Consider the following 23,983-nt stretch of genomic DNA (forward strand, 5'->3'; position numbering starts at 1 on the left):
GCTGCGTTTGCACGCAGGAGCCGGGCGACGGCGATGGCATTCATGCGATTCCGATTCGGTGGCGGCGTCGCATTCACAGTGCGAAAGCTTCGCGCCACAAATGCCGTCACACAGAGAGCCAGTCAGAGAGAGAGAGAGAGAGAGCGAGAGAGAGCGGAACATAAAAGAGTCACAGAGAGTGAGAGAGTGAGAGAGGGAGTGTGGTGTCTCAGGAGAGCAGAGCACCACAGAACCACCTTAACAGTTGGGGAAATGTCGTATAAGACTTTTAAGTTAACACTGATAACAGCTAACAGTGCTGTTACGTGGCGACTGTCTATAGCTGTGCTCTTCTCACTCACGCCAAGCAGCCATTTATGGGGGGAGTGTTTTGGGAGAGCAATAAATCAAGCCAGAGCGCTCTGCTGCTCCTCTGTTTGTTTGAGTGTGTGTGTGTGTTCGCTCTCAGTGCATGCGAGTGTGTGTGTGTTCGCTCTCTGGGAGATACTTTTAAGGGCCAACATTAACTCGGCTCTCACTGTTGGCCACTGTCTGCAGTCGGCAGAGGATGGGATGAGAAGGCACAACAAAAAAAAGAACGGAAAATCGTCTTCGAGTCACTTTTTTATCTCTCTGTTGCGCAGCGGCAGCGACGTCGACGGCGACGACGACGTATAAATAAAACGCATCGGAAATTATGACAACTTTAGGCGGAGCATAGGAAGTCAGCGTCGGCGTTGGCTCTTCCCTTTTTTTTCGTTGGCTCAAGCTCAATCATATTTCCTTTATGTTCGCCCCGTCCCTCTCTAACTCATTCTATGTGTGTGTGTTTGTGTGTGTGTGTATGCCTGCGCTCTTTCTATGTATATGTGCTGAGAGAGGGTTTCTTTTATTTATCCATATTTCCTTTATGTTAGCTTTTGATGCTCCTTCTTTTCTTGTACCTCCTTCTGCTTCTTAGACGCTGATTGTCCTTTTTTTTGTGGGTAAGGATTGCCTGAGCTGCTAAAATGCCGACGGGAATCGAACAGGGAAAAATACACAGAATAGTAAGGATAAAAGCGCAAAATTTCTCTAAATAAAATGGACAAAGTTGGGAATTATATAAGAAAATATTAGACATAACACAATCTGCTTTTACATAGTAGTTTTTATTATTTCGTAACACTTCGTTTAATTTCTTAAAGTCTTGATAAATACTTTAAAAGAATTGTATTCTAGTGGATGTTTAAAGCAGGAATACAATCTTTTAAGTACTTAACGAACCAAGAGGGTTGTTTGCGGGCTCGAAGTTGGACTCTTTTGGGCTATTTTTAAATACTAAGATTACTAAAAATATCAATTCTAAAGGATAAATACAAAACACGTCGTTGGGGTAGAAAATTATGCATTATTTCTTCATTTCTGTTTAAAGGAATAAAAATGGTTTACCCTTATAGAAATTATCAAAATAAGAAACATCCAACTAATGATTCGAATTTCTGTAAAGTTTACTTACAAATTTGCAACATATTTAAAGATTTTATATGGTTAAAGCGTTGATTAAATCCCTATATATGCATAACAGATCCAAGTCGATATTTATAAAATCATTTTTATTTTTGTTTTGTGCCCCTACTCCAACGATCCAAGGGACACTCCCTCTTTATAGGATCCCTCCTCCGATTAGCTCGATCTAATACCATTCCCAAAAAGAAAATCCCTCTCTCGCTCTACATGAATAATGCATGCGATTGTCACGACTGCCGCCAATTGCATTTCATTTGATTTGATTTGATTTCAGTTGGATTCATTTCGATTGAATGCATCACGTACGGGTTGTATCTATACATTTACATACGTATGTATGTATGTATCTGCATGCCAACCCTCTCTGGTTGCAAAGGAGTTGGATGAAGAGGAGGAACATCTGCTTATGAATTACTAAAAACATTTCACTGGCAACATTCAAAATGGTTGATATAAAAAATGAATTCAAAAATGAATATAAACTGAAGCCGAAATGAGATGTTCAAACAAAGGGCAAACGATGTTGTGTCCCTTTTTTTTTAACCCCCTAGAAACATCCCTACTTCAAAATATATAAACCTACCTACCATACAAACATATGTACATTTAATGATGATAACAAATAATAAAGTAACCCTCTCTCTCCGTGCCACCTCGCTCAGACTCAACTCTTTTTGGCAAATTAGCAGGCTGTACTCGAGAGTTGTTCCACTGCATTGCCATAAAGAATTCAATATGTGAGAATGGAGAAGTCTCTTTCTCTGAAGATAAGGATCGCTTCATAAATGTACCTCCAATGACGAAGAGCGAGAGAGATGGCAGCCATAGACACAAAGTCTAAGAAAGAAATGTTCTCTATCCCACATATCATTTATCATAGAGGAAAATCCCGAAAAAATCTCAAAAATGAAACCGAACTTTGGATCTTTTTCTCCATGACTATCATGGCGGTTGCTCCACTCCAACCACATTCATCAGAGCGAGACAGCAAGTGGAATTTCTATGCAAATCATTTTTGAGACCAGACCCTAAAAAACTCGTTTTCTTACCAACAATTTTTGATGACGCCGATTTGTCTCCACAATCATAAAAATCGTTCATGAAAAACCGAAAGAGAAAGGGCAAAAGAGATGGTAGAAAACACCAAAGAGTTGGGAAGTTGGGAAAACGAATCAAAGAAAATCTCCGACCAGAACATAATTAAATTTTTTGAATAAATTATTACAAAACATTTTGAGCGGTAAATGCGACAAATATACGTTTGACCCTCGCAACCTTCGCAACCAGAAACCAAAAGGGCACCAAAAAACCTTTGAAACATCTTTTATAATTTTCGTTTTAAATTGGATATTTTTCCCTACCATTTTTCTCTTTATTGATAAGAAAACGTGAGAAGGTTAAGGTTAGCAGTCGGTGGGATCTGAAGAGAGCGCAAGATGGTGGTTTCCTTTCCGTCTACTATATGGGAAATATTATTTCTTATTTCTTATTAGAGATGCAAGATTTTCATGCTTTGAAACAATATGAATTAGCCTGTATGCAACGCTCAATAGGAAGCCATTTTGGAATATTCCACTTCTATGGGGGAATAATCTACCAAAAAGATTTCACATCCAATGCTTGTAAATCGAAGTGAGGCAACAAATTTTGTACTTTTAAATGTATTGCCATATAATTTAAACAGATAGATATTTTGTAGTCACGTCTGCGCTGGCCAAGTGTCTAATTGCCTGACTCATTAGGCATATTCGATATAATCAAGTCTCGGTGCCCCACCAATAAAATGTGAAATGCACGTCGCTCATTCGATCAAGATCGTTGCCAGTCTTTAATATATTATATATCACGTGTGACTGAAAACGAAATAAAATAAATTGAAATTGAAATTAAAACTCTTTTGGCTCTTGGCTGCCATTAAAATTAAGTACTTGGAGGTACCTTTGCCTCTCTTTGGGTCTCCGCAAAGGTTCTACTTGGGGGGTGGGGAGTGAGTGTGGGTTGGAAGGGGTTTTTGATTTGTTCGGAGTGATTTATGTTAACGATGACACCTGGGGGGGAATCGATACTTGGTCTAAGGTTTACTTTAAATTTGAATACCCTTTTCTGGTCAGTTGGTTCTTCGTTTTGTATTTCTAAGCATCGTATTTGTCTTTGGTTTTAGTTTTAGTTTATTAAAAATATATCAAATATTCCCAGATATTTTTCCATTGATTTCTTTATTTATATGTATTTTTCTTTTGCTTGAGAAAATATTTGGAAATATATTTCTGCTAGCATCTATGATATATTTTCATTATTTTTCTTTTACTTTAGAAAATATATTTGCTGGCATCTATGCCATGTTTTTACACATTTCCCCATCAGAGCAATTTAATTTGCCCGAAAAACAGACACAAAAACATTTAAGAGTTGACCTTGTCTCGGTCTAGCTCTGGGGCCTTTTCGGGGGTTGGCTCTGGCTCTGGCTCTGTCTGTGGGTCTGGCTCTGGCTCTGGTTCTGGCTCTTTGGGCCATTTACCCGATTGCGTTTAATCGATTTCTTTGTAAACTGGAAACCAATGTCAACAGCCTCACAAAACACACAGACACAACACACAGCACACAAATTCAACGGGATTCAGGCGGCTGGAAAGGAGCCGAGAGAAATTTGCTTCTCGAGCGGCAAAACATTTACACACTTAAACGAGGCAAAAGAATTTCCTTGGGGGGGCGTTGAATAAAATCTATATCGAAAAGAAAACTAACAAAATTGCAGTGCAAAGAGAGAGAAAGAGAGCGAGAGAGAGAGTGAGAGAGGGAGGGGCTTTTCTTTCGTTTCCATTCAAAGCACTGGACTCCTTCTATTCCGACTCCTTCACCGCCCTTGGGGCAACTTTGTCGCGTAGGTAAATATACATTCCGTTTGATTGTATTGCAGAGAGAGAGAAAGAGAGAGAGTGCGCCATCGAAATGTATCTGCTGGATACACTTTGCATGCCAGGGTTGTCCTTGCTTGGCACCAACACCCAACACCCAACACCCCACACCAGCCCCAAGCCCACCCATTTCCACTACCATTTTAAAGTGTTTCCATCGATTTTTCCATCTGGGGGCGCGCGCTGCCATTCTTTGATTCATAATTCAACTTTTGCGGCTGCCATTGGCAATTAACACGCCCACCCCACTCCACCCCACCCCTCGGCTCAGCTCAGCTCCACTGAATCATCATCATTTCGAATGCTTAATGGCAAATTTATGTGGCGTTGCATTTTCTCCTAATGAAAATGGAATTCATAAAATAAACCAACATAAAACATTCATTCTCGCTGGGGCTGAGGCTGAGGCTGGGGATCGCTGCAGATCGTTGGTCTATGATATTCGTGGCTCGTGGCAGCCACATGTTCGACGTTCGACTCCGCCCTGAAGGGGGAGAGCCAAACACTCGAACAGATGTTGGACCACAGCACGAAAAGAACTTGTAGCATGGCCAGAGGAATTTCTATGATAAATCATATGTGAATCATTTATTTTATAGAGTGTCTAGCAAATATGTAAATCAGTTTTAATTGTTACCAAGATTTGTGGGGCGAGAATAGTTTCCAAGGAAGCCAAAGGAAAACTTTCTGTAAATTTTCTCTTGAATTTCGTGCAACTTTAACCGGACTGCGGCACAACTGTTTCAGCTGTTATTTCTGCCGCTTTAAGCGAAACCTTTGGACTGCGTCCGATGAAAATTTAATGACAATTGTTGCATTTAAATGTTGCCCCCATTTAGCCAGCTCCTTCGAGCTCCAGCCGAGGTCCACACCCGCACCATGCCGCGCAACCAAACCGAAAAGTTCAGGGACCCGACGAAAATCGATAAGGTCCAAAATAGACATGTCTGTTCTGGTTCTGGTTCTGGTACTGGTTCGGGTTTCGGGTGTGCCATTGTCGTTTCCTTTTTGTTTTTTTTTTTTTTGGTAGCCCCAATGGCTGACGCGTCGCTCTCCGGCGACGTCAACAAGATATATTAGCCGGTTTCATTATGAGGCCAGAACGGGTGGTGGGGCGGCTGGAGACAGGGTACGGGACTCCAGTCCGTTTCGGGACTTTCCCCTCCCGAAAACGGTCTGGGGTGCGTCGAAGAGTGACGAAAGTGTTGCACCCTGCCCCCACCCCACCCCTTCTCGCGCTCTCTCTCTCTCACTGTATCCTGTTACCCAAAGGATGTCCTTGCTCTCTGGCCATGGGCGTTCTTGTTGCTCTTGTTGCTGCTGCTGTCTCGTGGTCTGGTCTCAATGGGTGACTGTGTCCTACGTATCGTACGTATCCCCCCCGCATCAACCCCCTCGTACATCTAGGCCCTGCACATGTGTGTGCGTTTTGTGTAGCTGTCTCTGTCTCTTTCTAGCCCAGCAGCTCCCTCTCTTTCTGTCTGTGACAATTTCCGCTTGTTCCTAAGCGAGTCCCAACCGTCCTTGCCAATTGCTATTGCCTTTCAGCCAAAAACCTACTCCTACCAGAAAAACTTGGCCCGTCCACGCCAGCCCCCCTCCTATGTCTGTCCCCTCTACAGGCGCTACGCCTGCCCTGCCTGCCCCGCCTGACACTGTCTGTGTCTGCCTTTTTGTCGCCCTCGTCTCGCAGTTTCACTTTTTGTCAGCAGCTGCTCCCCTCGTCGCCATCTCCACAAAAACCGTTCAAATTTCCATTGCGTATGGAAGCAGCTATCTTATTGTACATATATATATCGTGTATATATCTATGTACATCTATATACTCGAATAGATAGGGAGAGAGAGAGGGAGTGAGGGAGTGGGAGTGCCACTGAAATGGAGAGCAACAAATGGAACAGAAACTGCGGGCATTTTTATGTTAATCAGGTCAATGGCACGCCCGAAGCCACCCGCCAATACAGCACCGCCTCTGGCAGTCTCCTCCAGCGTTTGGTGCTGACCATGCCCCCAATTCGGGCCACAAGTGGAGCAAGTTGCTCCCCCCCACCCACCGAAAGCTTGCGTTTTGGTGCGATTCCAGATGTCGAACAAGGTCTTTAACAAATTTAACAAATTGTTTAGCTTTTTGTGCAATGGCAACATTTTGTGGCATGGTGGTACAAACCTCTCTAACCCTCCAGACCCCTCCCTCTAACTCTTTTTATAAATGTATGCCCCCCCCTCTCGCCTTCATTCAACCACTCAACTGTAACAAATTACAAAAAATAGATTGACAAACAAAAAAAAAAAGAGTTGTGTGGATCGAGGGGTGGTAAATGGTTTAATTCCGACCAGAGAACTTAACTCCCTTTCTCTCTCTCTCTCTCTCTGATCTGCTGATCTCGACATTTTGTTGTGCTCTCGAGCGAGCTATTTGTTTAGGACACAAACCATAAGGACAAACATCCTCGTAGCCATTGTCATCGGTGATCAGTGATCCTGTTATGATTCCATTTCATATCCAGCTTGGACCGAACAACTTCCCTTTCTTCCATTTGATCCGATCCGTTTTGATGCTGTGACAATTTCAGAATTGAAATTCTTAAATTCCCCTTGTAGTTCGGTTTCTCATTTCGGATTACAAGGAGATTATGCATGTCTCCTCCATTTGTGGGATATGTTCCCTTCGTAATGCAGTTCGGGATTTGATGTAACATTTGTGGTATGGAAAATTGAAGGATATTTGTGTTCATTCGTGAAAGAAATGCAGAAATATATCAAGAGATATCTGTCCTTCCAGTTCAACTTTGTTTCACTCTCTTCCCAGCGAATTATTCCCTTTAGAATTGTCTCTCTCTGCGAATCCATCTCCGGGCTTATACTCCTGCCTCTCCTTTTGCATATGGGCATGGGTAATATGGTTTGCTGCTTTGCTGCTTTGCTGCTTATGCAATTGGCTCGATAAAAGTTCTTCAGTAAATCCGCTCATAAAGTTTCATATGAGCCCGCCCACCCGCATACGCTCCAGATCTCCCCCTTTGCCACTGCAGAGCCTTAGCCCTGGTGGCATTAGGCAAATGAATGGCGCCCCTCCAGACAGGAGTGCGCTCTGCCTGCTGCTGCCGCTTATGAATTAGCCGACGGGGCCACACGCTCCTTGGAGCAGGCTTAAGACTTTTGTCACACTCCTGCCGCTGCTCCCCTCTGGTGGAACACCCACCCAAAGTTTATTGTTGCTCGTAATTTGGCGAGTGCCGAGGTGGAGTTGGTGCGTAGGTAGAGTGCGAGGGTGGCTCAGTTTTTTAATGTGACACCCATGAGGGTGCTGGCTGGCAGACAGAGTGAGAGAGAGAGGGTGGTGGTGGTGGTGGTGGTGGCCCTGCAGAGTGTCATGCGTGTCGGCAAAACATATGCATAATTATTTAATTGAATTAAACAATTTCGTAAATGGTAAATGATGCGACAATATGGCGGCGGCCTGACCTCCCTTCTGCTTTTCGCTCGCTCCAATCGACATTTGCATAAATACATAATTATGGACTCGCCCGATGATGTGGGGAGAAGTCTCTCCACCTCTCCCTCTCTCCGCCTCTCCCTCTCTCTGCTATATGCACGATGGCGTAATAAAATTTGCATGCCTGGCAGAGAAAAGCTTTTACGCTTTGAATGGCAAAAGGCGGCATGAAGGATGTGAGTCCTCGTCCTCGCACTTGTCATTCACTTGTTTTGACTCTCATTTCGGGGATGAAATCTTTTTGCTAGGAATATTGCCAATGCCTCATTAAACCTGCTAGTGGCTCAAAGTTCGTTTCTGGGGGGACGGGACTGGCATCCATAAAGGGAAGATTGATAACTCTGATGAAGTGGATTTGGTATGCATTGCTGCAAGTTAGAGGGGCTGTAAAGTCGTAGATTATTTTACATAAGTACACAGAAGATGTTGCAACTGGAATTAAATGCTATCATTGAATTAAAATCTGCTTTTCACAGAATTTTCTATATTTAATTAAGTAAGTCCTCCCGTTTCTATTCCAATGATATTCCTCCGCAGATATGTCTGATATCTGACAATTTATATCTACTCAAAATTCCATGACAGCAGTCGAGAGTTTATCTTTTTAACGTTGAAATTAACTGAAAAGACTTCCCGCCATATTTCTCAACCTACCATAAAAGGTAGCCGTCGGCTGACACACCGCCAAAGAGATGTGAAATAGTTTATGTGCCGTTTCACACACATCGCTGTAAGCTCCCTGCTCCCCATACCCATTAGAGCCCCGCACCGCTCTGCTTAGAATGCTAGCAAGTGCCTCCATTTTTTCCAGATTTTTATTTGATTTTCAAATAATTTGGATTTTGATTGAAATTAAACTTGGACACACGCTTTGCATGCCTAATGAGTGAATTATAAGAAAAACCCCATGAATCTCGTCTCAGTTGAGGTTCCATTCCCAGAGGTCGGCAGTTCGTGGGTGTTTTTTTTTTTGTTTGGTTTTTTCGGTGGGTGTTTGAAATGAAATGCAGACGAGTTTTGACGCATTTCTGATATCTTTTTAATGTTCTCATTAAACGAGTCAAGAACGTTGCCTGCATTTTGTATTTGCTATAAATGAATACAATTTTATTATGCGATTTTGATGAGAGCGGGAAAATGGGTACGACCGATTTGATATGGAGTGAAATAAAGGTAAAAGGTGCATGGGATTTAAATAGCAAAATGACAAACATGGGAAAAGATTAATAATAGTTAAATGAAATGAAATCTTTTACAGGAGAAGAATAATTCCTCTATGTTCCGCGAGGTAATTAATACAAATCCCCCGCTCTACTTGTGAGTAATCCATCACTTCAGCCACCCACAAACTGCACTAAATTCAATGACATATTGTCTATTATAAACCAATTATTTTTGTTTACAATTTATTGGATGCCCTGTAATCGATACCGCGGCGACCGGAGACCGGAGACCAGACAGGGGATCCCAATCTCCATTTGCGCTTTTTCCGGAGAGCTGCGACAAATGTGGAAAACAAATTTCCCGCATTTCAACCATAAATTAAATACAGGAAAATATCAAATTTCTTCGATTCCCAGACCACGAACAATTAGTGAAAAATCTGAAGATTTTCGGTGATTTTTCGGGAAGCAATTTTCAAAAATTGTCATTGGCAAACAATTAGAGGAGGGTGGGGAGGGGAAGACAAGGGAGCAGAATGGCAAGGGAACAATGAAATAATTGATATGTAAAATAATATTTTGGTCGCTGACAAATCTAAATCCCTAATAATGATACCCCCAGGTACAGGTCCCATCCGAGACTCCTCCTACCATCCAGATCCAGATCCAGAGCCAGCCATTCATTCATTGTTCTGTTCGGGACTCGGCAACTCGCTCACATGCTGTGCTCTTAATATAATAATCATAATAAATCCTTAATAATTTCCGAGGCATCAAAGAGCGGCGACAAGGCAGACGACAGATTGGTATTTAATGGTCGGGGCCTGTGAGGACAGGGGACACAGGATCCAGAGCCGAGCACCGGGGACCGAGGACCGGCTTAATGAACTCGGTTGACAAATTTTTGCTGGCGATCCTTGCTGATCCTCCACACAAAACATATTTCATTAGGTTGCACAAACAACTCATCCGTCATGCGTCATCCGCTCCACGTCTTGGCTTTTGTTCAACAAATTGCGGTTGATTGCACACGATTCCAGAAAAGAGAGAGATCCCGGATCCCGGATCGCAGATCGCAGATCGTAGATCCCCGAGGCACTTTTAACTAACTTTCCACGAGTGCGTGCTCGCACGGCTCAATTGTCTTTGGGCCTCCGGCTACAGTAGCCAGCCATCGAGGAGGGTTCGTTCCTTCGTTCCCATTGCCATTGTTTGGTTGTGTAAGGAGGGAAAATTTGTCAACACTGAGGTTGAGGCCCGAAGCTGAGAAGTTTCCCCGGCTAAGGAGCAAATCAATTTCGGGTTTACTCTCAGATCTCTCTTTCATCGTTGTGCGGTACGGCGGAAAAACTGTTTCATCGCCCCAGCACCAGAACCAGCACCAGCTGTTTATGGATCAATCCGACGGGTAGCCTCTTTATTGATATTTAATTTATGTTCTATTTGAGCGAGAGTTGCAGCATTGACGACACAAATTACATATTGACACGCTGATGGTTTTTTAATATCCCACACACACACACACACACACAGGAACGCGTACATCCACCTACTCACAGTAACATATACCCATAGATACAGATACGTCATCTGGCTATGGCTGGCTATGGCCCTGGCTCTGTCTCTGGGTTTGGTCGCCGACTGAAACAATAAAACTGAAATTCATTTAATGAATTTATACATTTAATTTATTGGCGCGGCTTTTTATCAAAATTTGATAAAGAGCAACAGAGGAAGGCATATTGAACGACAGAGAGAGAGAGAGAGAGAGAGTGATGGCAATACACCGTCACGGACATCGGTTACTCCGTGGTCCGGACACTCTCCATTGCACACAGCCGACCGAGGTGCAGGAGGCGGAGGAGGCGGAGGAGGCGGAGGCATCGGCGCTCCCTTTCCGCGCACATTAACAGATGCGGTTATGTTGGTTAACAAACATTTTATTGGCAGTTCAATTTCGATTTTTAATTAAAGCGTGAAATATTTTTGACGTCATTTATACGGCAATGCCCAACGAGCATTCCGCGATCCACTGGGTATGACTCTTCGGAAATGAGTAAGAGTTTTGGGCAGTTAACATTAGTTCCAGGAACGGCAGTTCCTTTGGGAGAGAGCATTGTATTTGTACATCAGTAATACTGATTCAGTATGTACATATATATTTGTATAATATAATATCATTATATGTAATATACTAATATAATAAAATATTCCACCGCAGAGACCTTTAAGTAATTCCCGTGCTACATATTCCCCACTTGGCTTAGTTTCCCAACGATATCGAGCGGTTTGCGTCTTAGCCACCGCAAATCCAATTAGTTCTCGAAAAGTTCCAGAAATACTTGGCATTTATTTGATATTTTGAGCTTTTCTAGCGTTAATTACAGTGAACGGCAGAGGCAGTGAGGCAGAAAGAGGAGGCAGTGCAAACAATATCGATAACGAATGAAAATTCAACTCAGTTCGGGGCCACAACGGCCAAAATCATCTCTATGGCTTCCCCATGGGTGGAGCCCCATATAAATGCTTGCTTATGTATATCATTTTATATACATATATATATATGTATATATCGTATATGGTGTGGTATCGTATGTATGTAAATGATCCCCACATTTGTGTGACTATTTTTCCACGCCTTGAATTTAATTCGAATTTGCGACTGAAAAGGAAACAACAACAACAACAAGAACAAGAACAACAAAATAGTTACTAAATTGTAACGAGACAAAGGAAATGGAAATGGAAAAAACAAAAGCAAAAACAAAAAGCATCGATACAAATGCGATTAAATTACAAGCCTTAACTATTCTTATTGCATGCGGATAGGTGGCAGGAGGGGGAGAGCCACAGTATACACTACAATATGTAAAGGTAAAACGTGGAGGTGGATGGTGGATGGTTGGGTACACCCTATAATTCACATTAATACCACATAGAACACGAAAAATACTCAAAGTCTGCAGAAAAAGCAAAAAAAAAAAAGTTCAAATAGGAAAATTAAAAATCGATAACATTAAATTGAGCCGAGAGAGTAGATGAGGCAGGGTAGGCAAAAAGGGGTGCCACATGCCACATATAGTAGTACATTTAAGTGAAAGAAGAGAGAAAACAAAAAGTAAGAACTTAAGCGTATTAAATTGGATTTGATGAAAAAGCTGCAGCCGAACATGCGACAAATGCGACACACAAATGCACACAGAGGGATAAGAGAGAGAGATATATGGTATATGGATATCAGTAGAAATGCAAATTTATATGCTACATATAAACATATATACATATATGCATGTACATATGTTAATTCCTAAATACTTGCAGATGATGAACGAAATTGATTTTGTTCTTCATAATTGGTTTACCATTCAGGATGGGATTTATATACCCTTGGCCCAGCCATCGTTCATCAGATTTTAGTCATTTTTAGCTGATTTTTTTATTGGGACACAATGAGGCAATCTACCATTCGAAAAGGAAGCTGATCTACTCAATTCTTAAGCCAATTGTGGAAAGAATTCACAAATCTCCTTCAGTGGCCCACTGTTTATAAAAAAACAATCCAAAATTAGACATAAAACTACTTAAGGATCTGCCAAGATACATATGTATGTATGTCCTTGTTGATATAAGCAACTGAAATACAAATTCCACTCAATAAACATTTCCTCGTTTACATAACTGGGGGGCTCGCTGCCATCAATTTAATGCTGACATTTTGGGCAGCCACAAAGGGAAATGGAAATGCATTAAAAATTGATTTACGCCGGCTATTTACGCTCATAAATTTGTAGCTATTTAGCGGTTCTCCAAAACAACCAACAAATTGTCAACACTCGACAACGACAACGACAGCCAACGGCTGCCACAGGGGCAGAGGGTACAGAAAGAGAGAGCCAAGGAAAAAACTGAAATATTACACTCGAATATTAAAAAACAAAAAGACAGAAGGTAGGCGGAATGGGTACACTAAGAAAAAATACGAGAGAGATCCGTTTGGAAATTGTAGAAATTCCAAAACTCAAAAGTATCAATGGCTATGATAAATCCTCGGAAAATCAGATACACAATTCAAATTAATTATAAATAATAATTAATAACTTAGGAGATTTTATTATCCCTTCTGCTCTAAAAGAATATTAAAAATTATTAAATTTGAATTTGTTCCATAATAAATTTTGAATCTGTGAAATGAGCCAAACAAAAATTATTAATGTGATTTAATCCAAATATATCTTCAATAGATCATATGCCTTTCTTTTTTGTCAGTGTGGAGAGGACTGTGGGACAGGCGACAACCGCTTGAAGCTACTAAAACGAAATGAAGCGCAGCGGAAGCCACGCAAAACGAGAGAATGAGAATGAGAACAAGAGCAGAGAACAGAAGAAAACATAAATGAAAATGAAAACAAAGGGAAAATGAAAAAACATAAAACATAAAAATAGAATTGACAATGCGTTGACAGTTGGCTTGGTGTTGGTTTTTGGTGGAAACGGAAAGAAGGGCATTGGTATTGGTAGCCAGGGGGGATGGGAAGGGAGCGGATATCTATCTATGTATGGTATTCGGGAACCACCCGCAGGATACGATACCCACCCGTTCAAGTAGCATTCCTATGACTTTGGCCCCTGGCAGTTTAAATGGTTCTCGACCATTTGAATTTCGGAGTCAAAAGTTATCTTCCTCTCAGCTGACTGTGTCCTGCCAAGCTCATAGATTTCTCCTGCCCCGTATCTGTATCTCAAAGATTGCAATTTTGTATCCACATTTCACTGCTACTTTTAGTAGTTCTCCGTTGTTTATGGCTGCTGCTGCTGCTGCTGTTTGACTATTTTCGATATAAAAACTGATGTCCTGTCCGGCACAAATATACTTGAGGGGTTGCAGGCATATCCATCCGTGATGGAAGGATTTTTGTGGACTCGATTGTGAAAAACCGAAACAAACAAAAGTAATTTTTGAATGAAAAGCAATAAATTTGCGAACATTTATTGGTTTTTGGCTGGCCTGTCATGTGCCAACAACAACAGCAACAACAACGACCAAGGGGCATTCCTTGCATCATTTAGCCCCGTCTTTATGATTCACACAGATACACAGATACAGAGACAGATACAGAGACAGATACAGATACATCCACCCACAGATGGACGGACACATAGTTGACTCCTTCGACATTTTTTTGGGGGTTGAGTCCAGGATGCTGAATGGCACAATTTTAAGGGGCACTTGAGCGGGCTTCCGTCGCGTCGGTCGGGCCTCGTCATTAGCTCGGGGCAGAGGCAGAAGCAGAGGCGTCGCTCTCCTCAGTGGCGCGTGCCACTGGGTTCAATGGGTGTCCCCGGGTCCCGGGACCCGTACCATAGAAGTGCAGCCAACAAAAGACCGAAATACTTCCGTTTGACAGTTGCAGGGAACACTTTCGAATAATAACAATAACAATAAACCCGATCCGGGGACATGGAGGACTCACGCAGGACAATGGAGGTGGTGCCCTGTGGTGGCCCAGGTCTAATGAAAGGGGGGGTGGAACCGGCACTGACCAGAGGTCAGGCAGTTTAAATACTGTCATGTACGCATTTTGTGACATCTCTTTCCCCGCATGAAGGGGCTGCCCTGCCCTGCCCTGCCCTCTCTCCCCATTGTCCACGTGGCTCAAAAATTGAAATATTACACATTTCATTCGAAAGCGGCGCTTTGTCAGCAGAGCAATAACTGTGAAATCAATATCGACCTTTTGGCGACCTTTTGCTTTGCCACTCTGACAGATGACCCGTACCCCGTACCCCCGTACAGACGGACTGTCCTGTCCGTCTTTCATTTCGTTTTCGGCACATTAAACCAGGCCAAGCTGCATCGGTCAGCAAACCAATTTCCAGCGAAAATTAATGTCCCATCTATGGCGCATCAGTGAGTGGATTCTGCTGCCACATCCGAACCCAATAAATGTGCGCCTAATGATGCTGCTTTTCATTGCCAAATGACTCCCTCACCGCAGCTTAGAAGCTGAGAAAACACCAACAGGGCCACATGATATCATATTATGGAATAATCGTGGCATAAGCGATTTAAAAATATATCCATATTACTGGGAATAAGTGTCAGTTGGCAGATCTAAGAGGTTTATACTTTACATCCGTTTTCTCCCTCTTTTCCTGGATTTAAAATTTAGAAAAAAATATAGAAATAGTAAAGATTATTCGTAGTTTTTTAGCTCCTCCTTCTGGTTGATTTTTTTAATCGAATTTTACTTCTTTTTGCAATACCTTTGCATCACTCCTTTACTTATCCCAACGTACATATGGAAAAGTTGTTCAATGATCTACTAGGATCCTCATAGTATATTGCATTGGATATCTATTAATATCTATTATCTGCCAGTCCATTAAATATATTGTACTTTACTTTATAATTTCATTTTTCGTCTGCTCATCACAAATCTACACTCGTTTTCAATATCCATAAATTCTTGAAAATTCTTTCTTTATAATTTGCTATTCTGCAATCTTTAAGCAGTCAGTCTACGTAGCAATTTTATTTAAACAAAGATGTTACTAAACTTAACAATAGGTTTGTCTAGTATCAATGAGGCTGATCCCACCCGTAGAGCACTCAACATTTACACACCTCCCACCATACTCGTATGATGCGATCGAGAGCGATTTATTTCGACGATTAAGCGAGAGGCATTTCATATTTTAGCCAATTAGGGGAACGATCGCAATAGCAGAGCGAGCCAACAAGCATCACTAATTGGCAGACATTTAACACTCCCCCAAAAGCTGCTCTTGCTGCCCGTCGTTGGGGCCATAAAACGATTTCCAAATGAAAATTGGAGGCACTCAGAACGCCTCGAACTCAAAACTGCTGCTGCTACTGCAGATGGAGAGAGATGGAGCCCATCATCATCATCATCATTATCGTGAGGCATGGATGAAGGGGTAAAGGAGGTAAAGAAGGTGCTGCTGCTCAGGCTGCTGCTGCTCAGGCTGCTGCTGCTGCAGTTCCCCCACGCGCCGTGCCGATGATTAATTGCCTCGAAAATGTTTGTTTTCATAAACAATTTTTTTAATAGGCCCTCGCATGTGTGCCTGTCGCCTCCCATCCAACTCGGTTCGGTACAGATCGGTTTGGATGGGATCGTTGGGCCGGGATTGGGTTGCTGGCGATGGGGATGGGGAGTTGGGGCGATGTTCGACGAGTGGGTGGGGTCAAAGAGTTAAATCGTTTCGAGTGTTGTCGTTGTCGGATCTTAATGCAGATGACTCCGATGACTCGTAGAGTCGAAGATCGGGCGGCTATTTTCGGGCTCCTCCACCTCTGACAGATGCACTCGTGTGGGGAATGTAAAAAGAGTTGATAAATCAAAATGTTTGTCGGGGCATAGCAACACATTAGGACGCCCCCGGATCTGACAAATGATCGCAGTCTCAGGCTCAGACTCCGTGGCAGGGCACTGCCATAATACCGAAGGTGTTAATTGAGAGCAATTAGGATGGACAGTCGGCGGTTGAAATTCATATTTCCCCCAAGAACTCACAGTCTAAAAATAGTCACACGGCCACTCCAATAAAAGATAAACACTGAGAAAATGCGGAAAGAAAAACATTTCCCGCCTCACTGCGGCAGTGACAATGAAGCAAGCCGAGGGAGCCGTAGAATTTCCAGCATTTCCAGGCAGATTTATTTCAATTAAAAATAAAAAATGTTTTCAACAGGTGACAAAACAATTTGATGGCCCAAAAGGCAACCAAACCGCACGAATGCCATAAAACGGGATTAGACATTGGGGAGGATGTGATGTGGATGTGTCCCATTCGTGTGATGCCTTGTTTTGAGTTGGAAAAAAACATCAAATATTTTATGGATTTTAAATTGCTGCTAAAAAGCAGCGCCTTTGTCCCAAAACAGCTCATGATATATGTATGTATGTATGTGTGCCCATTGTAGCCATAAATCTTTCGGGCTCTTGAGATACTTTTTTGTCACGGCTCTCCCAACAGGTAGATGCCTGTCTGCCAAGGACACATCCCTACTTAGCCTCAATTGTCCAATCCTATGAGCATTATGAATATGAAGCAATATAATATGTTTATGAACCTCATAACGATGCAGTTTATGAGGTCATCTGGCATTGTCTTAGGCTGCTTTGTAGTTCGGCCTGTGGCCTTTGTTTCAGCCGACAGCAAACACACATAAATAATATTGATAGGGAACTGGTTTGCCAGAGCCACACTCAGATGCAGACACACACAGCTGTGCGGCATGCGGAGTGCACACACAGGTGGAAGTTGCCCCAGAGACAGGTCAAACTCAACAGTCGAACTAAGGGAGATAGCAGCTCTAATTGGACTTGGATTGAACATATTCTACTCCTTTAGGTTACATTCTAAAATATATATATCATAAGTCTGCCATAGACTTCTTTGTGTGCTAATTTATTTATTGTACATTCAATTAAGTAGTTGAACCATTATACAATATTTATAAAGAAATAAATACACCCATTGACATCACAATATTAATTCCATAAATCAGAGAGCCAGACACCTAATTGACTAATTCAATAAATTCCAATATCTGTTTTTAAATGCCATTAATAAGTTGGCAGTTTATTGGCCATAACCTGTGCGGGGCCATAAAATATCTATATAATGACTCTCTGTGTTTGCCCACAATTTGAATATTGTTATGACGGGGATTATGTGGGAAAATTGGAAGATAAGCATCCGAATACCCAGCGAGATTCACCACACAGATTTGATGGAGTACAAACAAAATCTCCAACTGGTTTTGCATTATTAATATTCATATTCTCGTACAAAGAAATCAGCAATTAAGTCAGGGTTTTCCATGGAATTGGAGATTGCTTTTTGGTGATAAACAAATGGGAAATATGATTTATATTTATCTTGGGCTAACGAGTAAATATTATGGGAATAACAAATCCCAGCAGAGTCCATCGAACACGTTTGGTTAGAGATATTCTGAAATATATTTGATAAATAAAGAAAGGGCAGCCCGACCCAACGGAATTCTATTCTATTCTATTCTATTTTTTATTTAGATCTAGTCATCATCGATTCGCCCCATTTGAAACAACTTGTCTATACCTTGGAATACAACTGGAAAATTCTCATTCTCGCAGCTAAAAACAGTCAGTCAACATCTAGGAAAAAAAAATTGTACAAATTTTTTTTAAATAAAAAATTTCCATTTTGTATTTTCGGTTTAACAAAATTTTGATATTATCATTTCGGTAAAACAAAATTCGATATGGAGAACGGAAACTACAATGGTCCTGAATTCGGCTGGGAGTACAGTCACGGCGGTCAAGGACAAGGCGGAATGTCCAACTATTCACAGGTGAGTCCCAAGATTGGTTACCTAAGAGGGGTTACCCACATACCCCACTCCTTCCAGATGAATCAGGGCGGCCGCCAGTGGCTGCACTCCAACCAGAACCACAACTTCAACCAGCAAGGCATGTCCCAGGGTCAGGGTCAGGGTCAGTTTGCTTCGCCGCCAGATCCTTTTGCCGATTTCAATAGCTCGATGATGTCCAAATACGGCAACTACCATCCATCAGGTGGCAAGTCCGACATGTAGTAAGTGTAGATCGATCCTGTCTTTAGCCTGCCTCTAAATTATAATTTGCTCCTCTATCTGCCTGCCTAGTGGTTCCATGGTGCACGGTGGGGGCCAGGAAATGGGCCAAGACATGAGCAACGGCATGGGTGGCATGGGTGGTGGTGGAGCGAGTGTTTCTCCCCGCATGTACGGTGGTGGTGGCGGCGGCTTCAATGGTGGATCCCACAATGGTGAGTCATTATAATTGATTGATATTGGAATCCTAAGTTCATCTTTTCCTCTCCCGTGCAGGTCTCGGCGATCCCGCAGGCGGACGGGGCCAAAACAACGGCACAAGTTGGTTCTAAGTAGCTTCTCTCTCTCACGCACTATCCCTTCACAAATTTGGCTTATAAATATTTTGGAATTTGGCTAAATACACCAAACGAAACGTTATGTACGATCAAAATATTTTCCCATTATTATTCTCTGGGTCGTTATCGTTAGCGATGACCGTTTAATTGTGATCGATATTCAAATGCAGCTGGGGGTCGCAGTGCAGTGCAGCCATTAACACGGGCTGACCTTTCGCACTTGGCGGGTGTCGTGACCTCTGTCAGCACGGATCTGCTATGGAAATCAGTGGTGGGGTGGCTCAGGGTAGGAGTACACTGGCGTGGCGTGGTGTGGCATGGCGTGTCGTGGTGTGGGGTGGTGTGAGGGCATAAATTACATAAGCAATGTATTTTGTATGTATAAATTATGATGATACTATTAGTTAGCATGTCATTTGGGACGGGGCCTATAAATTACAGACGCAGAACAACTGCACGGCCCTCCTCTTCCACCTCCTACCGATCACGTGCCCCTGCCACTGCCACTGCTACTACCCCACTGCTTGGAGTGATGTGCATCCGTTTTTTTTTTGTTTTTTTTGGGGAGTTTTTATTAATAAATTTACATACACTTATGTACAATGTCGTGGGGCCAAAATGGACTGTTGCATGTCCCCCAAAAATATCCCCCAATGCCCAGCCCCGCCCTGCTCTGATTTTAGGGCAGTCCACGCGCGTGTGTAATGATCTGTCGCCCCGGATCAGGGCACCGGATTAATGGTAAACCGAATACATTTTTCATCGAACATTCGGATGCATTTTTCGGCTGCTTTTTTTTTTATTTTTTACACACAGAAATTTGTACGAGGAAAATTCGGGAAATCTATATCTATATGCATGTCGGGAAGGAGGGAGGGAGGTAGGCAGGCAGGCCCAAAGTTCAGTCAACTATTCTGGTTATGAGAGCGTTCGTTGTGCTCCAGATATTCGGGGACAGTTGGTTCCGCAGCTCCCTGGCTGGAATGCCAGTCACGTCTTGGGCGCAGAGATAGGCCAGAGAATAGAGCCGGCGACCGGCAATCGCTCTGCATTTTCGTGTTTTCATTTTAATTCAGTTTTTTCCTAGCTTTATACAATATATGTACGAGTGGCATTAAGTTAGTCCGTGACGGTTTTGGCGGGGGGTTGCAAACGGGTCACAAAATAAATTAAAACAATTGAAATTTACATTAACATTGCTCGAACCGGCTTGTCTTTACACCTCTTTTGTCTTGGTTTTGTCAGCTGGGGGTTCTGGGGAGTGATGCATACATAAAGAAATAGAAGTCGGGCATTTTGGACTGAGTAGAAGCTTTGCGAGTGATTAAGTAGTTTATTAGGGAACTTGGAATGAAGATTTGAGCCTGGTCAAAGAAGTCTTTGAACATTTTTAAATAAATAAATCATAATTAATAATTCGTTGACAACTTTTGCAAAGGAATATTGTTGCTTTTAATTAAGGGAACTAAAAGATAAAATCCTCTTGTTTATAGACCTCTTCTTTAGTTCCCCGTTCATTGATTCTGTTGTAGCTGAGAATCCCCGAATAATAGTAAGCCCCTCCTCTGCCCCATATACCACGGGGATCCCATAGAGCGGAGCGTGTTCCATTGTTGCCATTGGCTTGCCCCTTCACTTCACGCCACCACTCGACATTTCTTGGTGTTATTTGAAGTCGTCTGCTTTTTATTTCTGTTTCATTTGCTCCTCCTTTTGTTGTTTCCACTTTTTACCGAATTTGTTTTGTATGCACTTATTTAATTGTGTTTTTATATTTATTATGTGCTTTCCTCAAGTTGCCTTTTAATGTGCCACATTTACGTAAAAATGTATTTTTAATTTATTTTCTAGACCGCTTTTGTCGCTTTATCGAGCTCATCGGGTTCGAGTTAGGGTTTAATTTCGATTTTGGACCCTGGATTGTATGTTTTTTTTTTTCTGGTTTGGTGTGTCTGGAGTCGTGGTGCCGAGGCAAGGGCGATAAGCACGCACCATTTTGGTGGTTTCTGAATTCAAATTGAGTTTTTATTTTCGGGGTTTTAGTTGTAGTTGCTTTTATAGCCGCCGGCTTTAGCTTTAGTGCCGTGTAATGAAGGGTTTATGGGGCGAGCTCTACAAAGTAATGGAGAGTGTAAGTCCAAAAAAAAGAGAGTATTGTCTTGGCTTCCAATAAACCTTTTATTTGAGCGATAGTTTCTGTTTAGCTGTGGTTTGATGAGGTAATCAATCTACAAGCAAAGATTTCCACAGATATCACAATAGGTGCGTCTCCAAAAAAAAAAAAAAAAAAGGATAAAGTTGATTTGGAATAGGTAATTCTTTGAGAAGAGATTTTTTTACTAAATATATTTTTAAATAAATAAAAAACGCAGCTAAAATGTTTGCATATTAACAAAGTTTATCCCTAAAATATTCATTCGAGGAAAGAACATGAGAGTTTTTGCATAAATTGAAGCCAAAAATTGCTGCTTTATTTGTTTACTTCTAAAAAGCTCTGTAAAATGACAATTGACTGACTCATAACTAAATTTGCAGTCTAGCCAATATTGCAATAGAACTCGAACCCAGGGGAATGGGGAACTAAATTGTTTTACTGCTATCGGGTAAACAATTGCAAATTGCAGAGATTGAAATGATATATCCACTCCACTGCCATATCTGTTAGAAGTTAACTGTGTGTGATTTAGTAGCTCCAATGTCGTGGCGTGGGCTAACAAAAAACGGCGTTGGCATTGGCATCGGCAGCGTCGGTGGTCGGCCATAAAATCAACACTTTGGTTGGCAAAACAAACCGTTTAATGCAAAAGCAAACAAGAGTCGACAACAACTAGCCACACCTGGCCATGGGCAGCGGCTGTGGCAGTGGCAGTGGAAAATAAAAAACGAGCAGGAGACCGGGGGACACCCCGACCGATATATAGTGTTGATAAGGGCGTGGTTCCAGTGAGAGCAATAAACAAAAAACAAAAATTTGCGCACAATTTGTACAACATTTTTGTTGAAACAAACCACACAAAATCAATTGACAATTCAAGTGCTTCCGACATGCCTCACTCTCACTCTCACTGGCCATGCACTGCACCCCATCCACCGCTGTTTCGTTTCAATTAATATGCAAACACTTTTTAGTGACATTTCTATTGAGCGTAATTGAATCATAGAATCCTCCTGCCGCCTCCCGTGGGAGCCATTTTTCATGTGTGTTCGTGTGTGGAGTGTTCAGCTGCAATCGAAACTAGCCAAACCGAACTATGGGACGTGTCAACTCTGAAATACTGCCGCCAGTTGACAACTCTATTCGCTGTCCACCCGCTGCGTTTGCTGCATTTATCACGCGACGAGCTCGCCGTCGGGGGCGAGTGCTCGGCCTAGCCCAAAACCCCGAATCCAAACCCTAACCTAGATAGCAGCGGGTGGTGCCGTGCCGGGTGCTGCCCAATGTCCGGCATGGAAGCGATTAACCTTCGCGTGGAGTGGTGTCAGTTTAAAGTTGCCATTAACACGCCATTGTTTGGTTTTTATGGTCATTTCCCACCACCCCCAAGAGCCATACCCATACCCATACCCATACCCATACCCGTACCCGTACCCATCGTGGTATCCATCCCTATTCCTATTTTATATTCTCAGCCCGAAAGAAACCCTATCCCTGGTCTAATTTCTTAGCAGTTGATTGATATGTCCAGCCGCTGAGAAATAAGAGACAGCTTCGTAGGGCTGGGGGGAGTAATCTCTGATGCTCTTCGTAAAAGATATTTGAGAGACTTCTAGAGTGCCTAACTTTCATTTAAAGTTTCTTAGAGGAAACTTTGGTTAGTTTTCTGTCTGTAGAAAATGCAAAACTCTTTGAATCCTCGTTTTATATTTAATATTAATTTTATCTTGGATTCGAGATATTTTTAGTGGAAAACGATCATTTGTTTTTTCATGTCGGGGTCACCAATCAAAGTCTCTGTAATTCTATATATATTTTCTATATATATACAGAATATAAGAAGTCGCAGCTGGGCACCAATTCCTAGTCCCACTTCCCCCAACTCCAAATATATTCCCCACCTTCTTCACAGTGAAGGGAAACCCTTACTTTTGACTGACCAAATCAAATCGATGGAGTATGAAAAGCAACATTCTTTGATGACCATAAAATGCATTCGTGTGTGTGGGGTGAGGGCTCAAAAGTAATCAGGAAATTGTTGCCATCATTCAGGGCCGTGTGAGCAGGGCAGGGGCGGGCAGGGCAGCTGCCTGTGAGACAGACATCGATTTTATTTTGTCTTTCCACTCGAATCGATCGAAAAAAAAAGGGAGCAATAGCAATGCCAACAATTGCGCTAATTTCGAATTAAATTTTTAATCACAACCAACGGACAATTGCAGTCTGGCCGTCCAACAATCCATCCATCTATCCATCCATCCACCCACATGTGCTGCTCCTTCCGGGCTTACGTTCACCCTAACTGCGGGTCATCCATCCGCTGACCGCTGGTCATCATCAGTCCGCACCCTCGCCATTGCCCCATCGCCTTCGCCATCATTTGAACAAAGACAAACGTCAAAATTAACGAAGGATTTGGCGATTTAACGCTCAAAAACCCAGCAGAAGATGAAATGCGACTTGCCTCGGAATCAAAACTCACACAAAATTAAAATTCCAGCCAAGTGAATGGGAGAGAGAGAGAGAGAGAGAGAGGGAGAGGGAGAGTGCCGAGAGAAAGGCGAGTCGAGGTCGAGTCGTAAGCGGATTTGGAACGCCCACAACAATTTGTAACGGGCCCAGACAATGGGCCCGAGTGCGTGTGCCAAAATCCCCGATTCCTATGATTTCTATATAGACTCCGGACTCGAGTCGAGTCTCTCTCTCTCTCTCTCCCTGTTGGCACCTCGCTCGAGGGACCACAGCAGGCGGTCAGTCAGCGAAGGGTTCGTTCGATTCGGTTGCCGTTCTCCCCCTCTCCTAGACACGCGCCACATTCGAATCT

General features: G+C 42.5%; 1 protein-coding gene across 1 annotated transcript; it reads left to right on the forward strand.

Moving 5' to 3' along the window:
* Positions 1–18,218: 18,218 nt before the first annotated feature.
* LOC111076087 (dormancy-associated protein 2) lies at positions 18,219–19,099 on the forward strand. Its single transcript, XM_022369710.2, has 4 exons — positions 18,219–18,426; positions 18,484–18,668; positions 18,739–18,881; positions 18,943–19,099. The coding sequence occupies exons 1-4, from the start codon at positions 18,337–18,339 to the stop codon at positions 18,996–18,998; spliced, it is 474 nt and encodes a 157-aa protein (XP_022225402.2). The 5' UTR covers positions 18,219–18,336; the 3' UTR covers positions 18,999–19,099.
* Positions 19,100–23,983: the final 4,884 nt, after the last annotated feature.

The sequence above is a fragment of the Drosophila obscura genome, unplaced genomic scaffold, assembly GCF_018151105.1.
Source record: "Drosophila obscura isolate BZ-5 IFL unplaced genomic scaffold, ASM1815110v1 contig_200, whole genome shotgun sequence".
NCBI lineage: Eukaryota > Metazoa > Arthropoda > Insecta > Diptera > Drosophilidae > Drosophila > Drosophila obscura.

Excerpts from the sequence above, each read along its gene's own strand:
- LOC111076087 (XM_022369710.2), top strand. The coding sequence starts at position 18,337 with ATGGAGAACGGAAACTACAATGGTCCTGAATTCGGCTGGGAGTACAGT. Across the intron at positions 18,427-18,483 it reads GAATGTCCAACTATTCACAG|ATGAATCAGGGCGGCCGCCA; the intron begins GTGAGTCCCAAG and ends CACTCCTTCCAG. Across the intron at positions 18,882-18,942 it reads CAATGGTGGATCCCACAATG|GTCTCGGCGATCCCGCAGGC; the intron begins GTGAGTCATTAT and ends TCTCCCGTGCAG.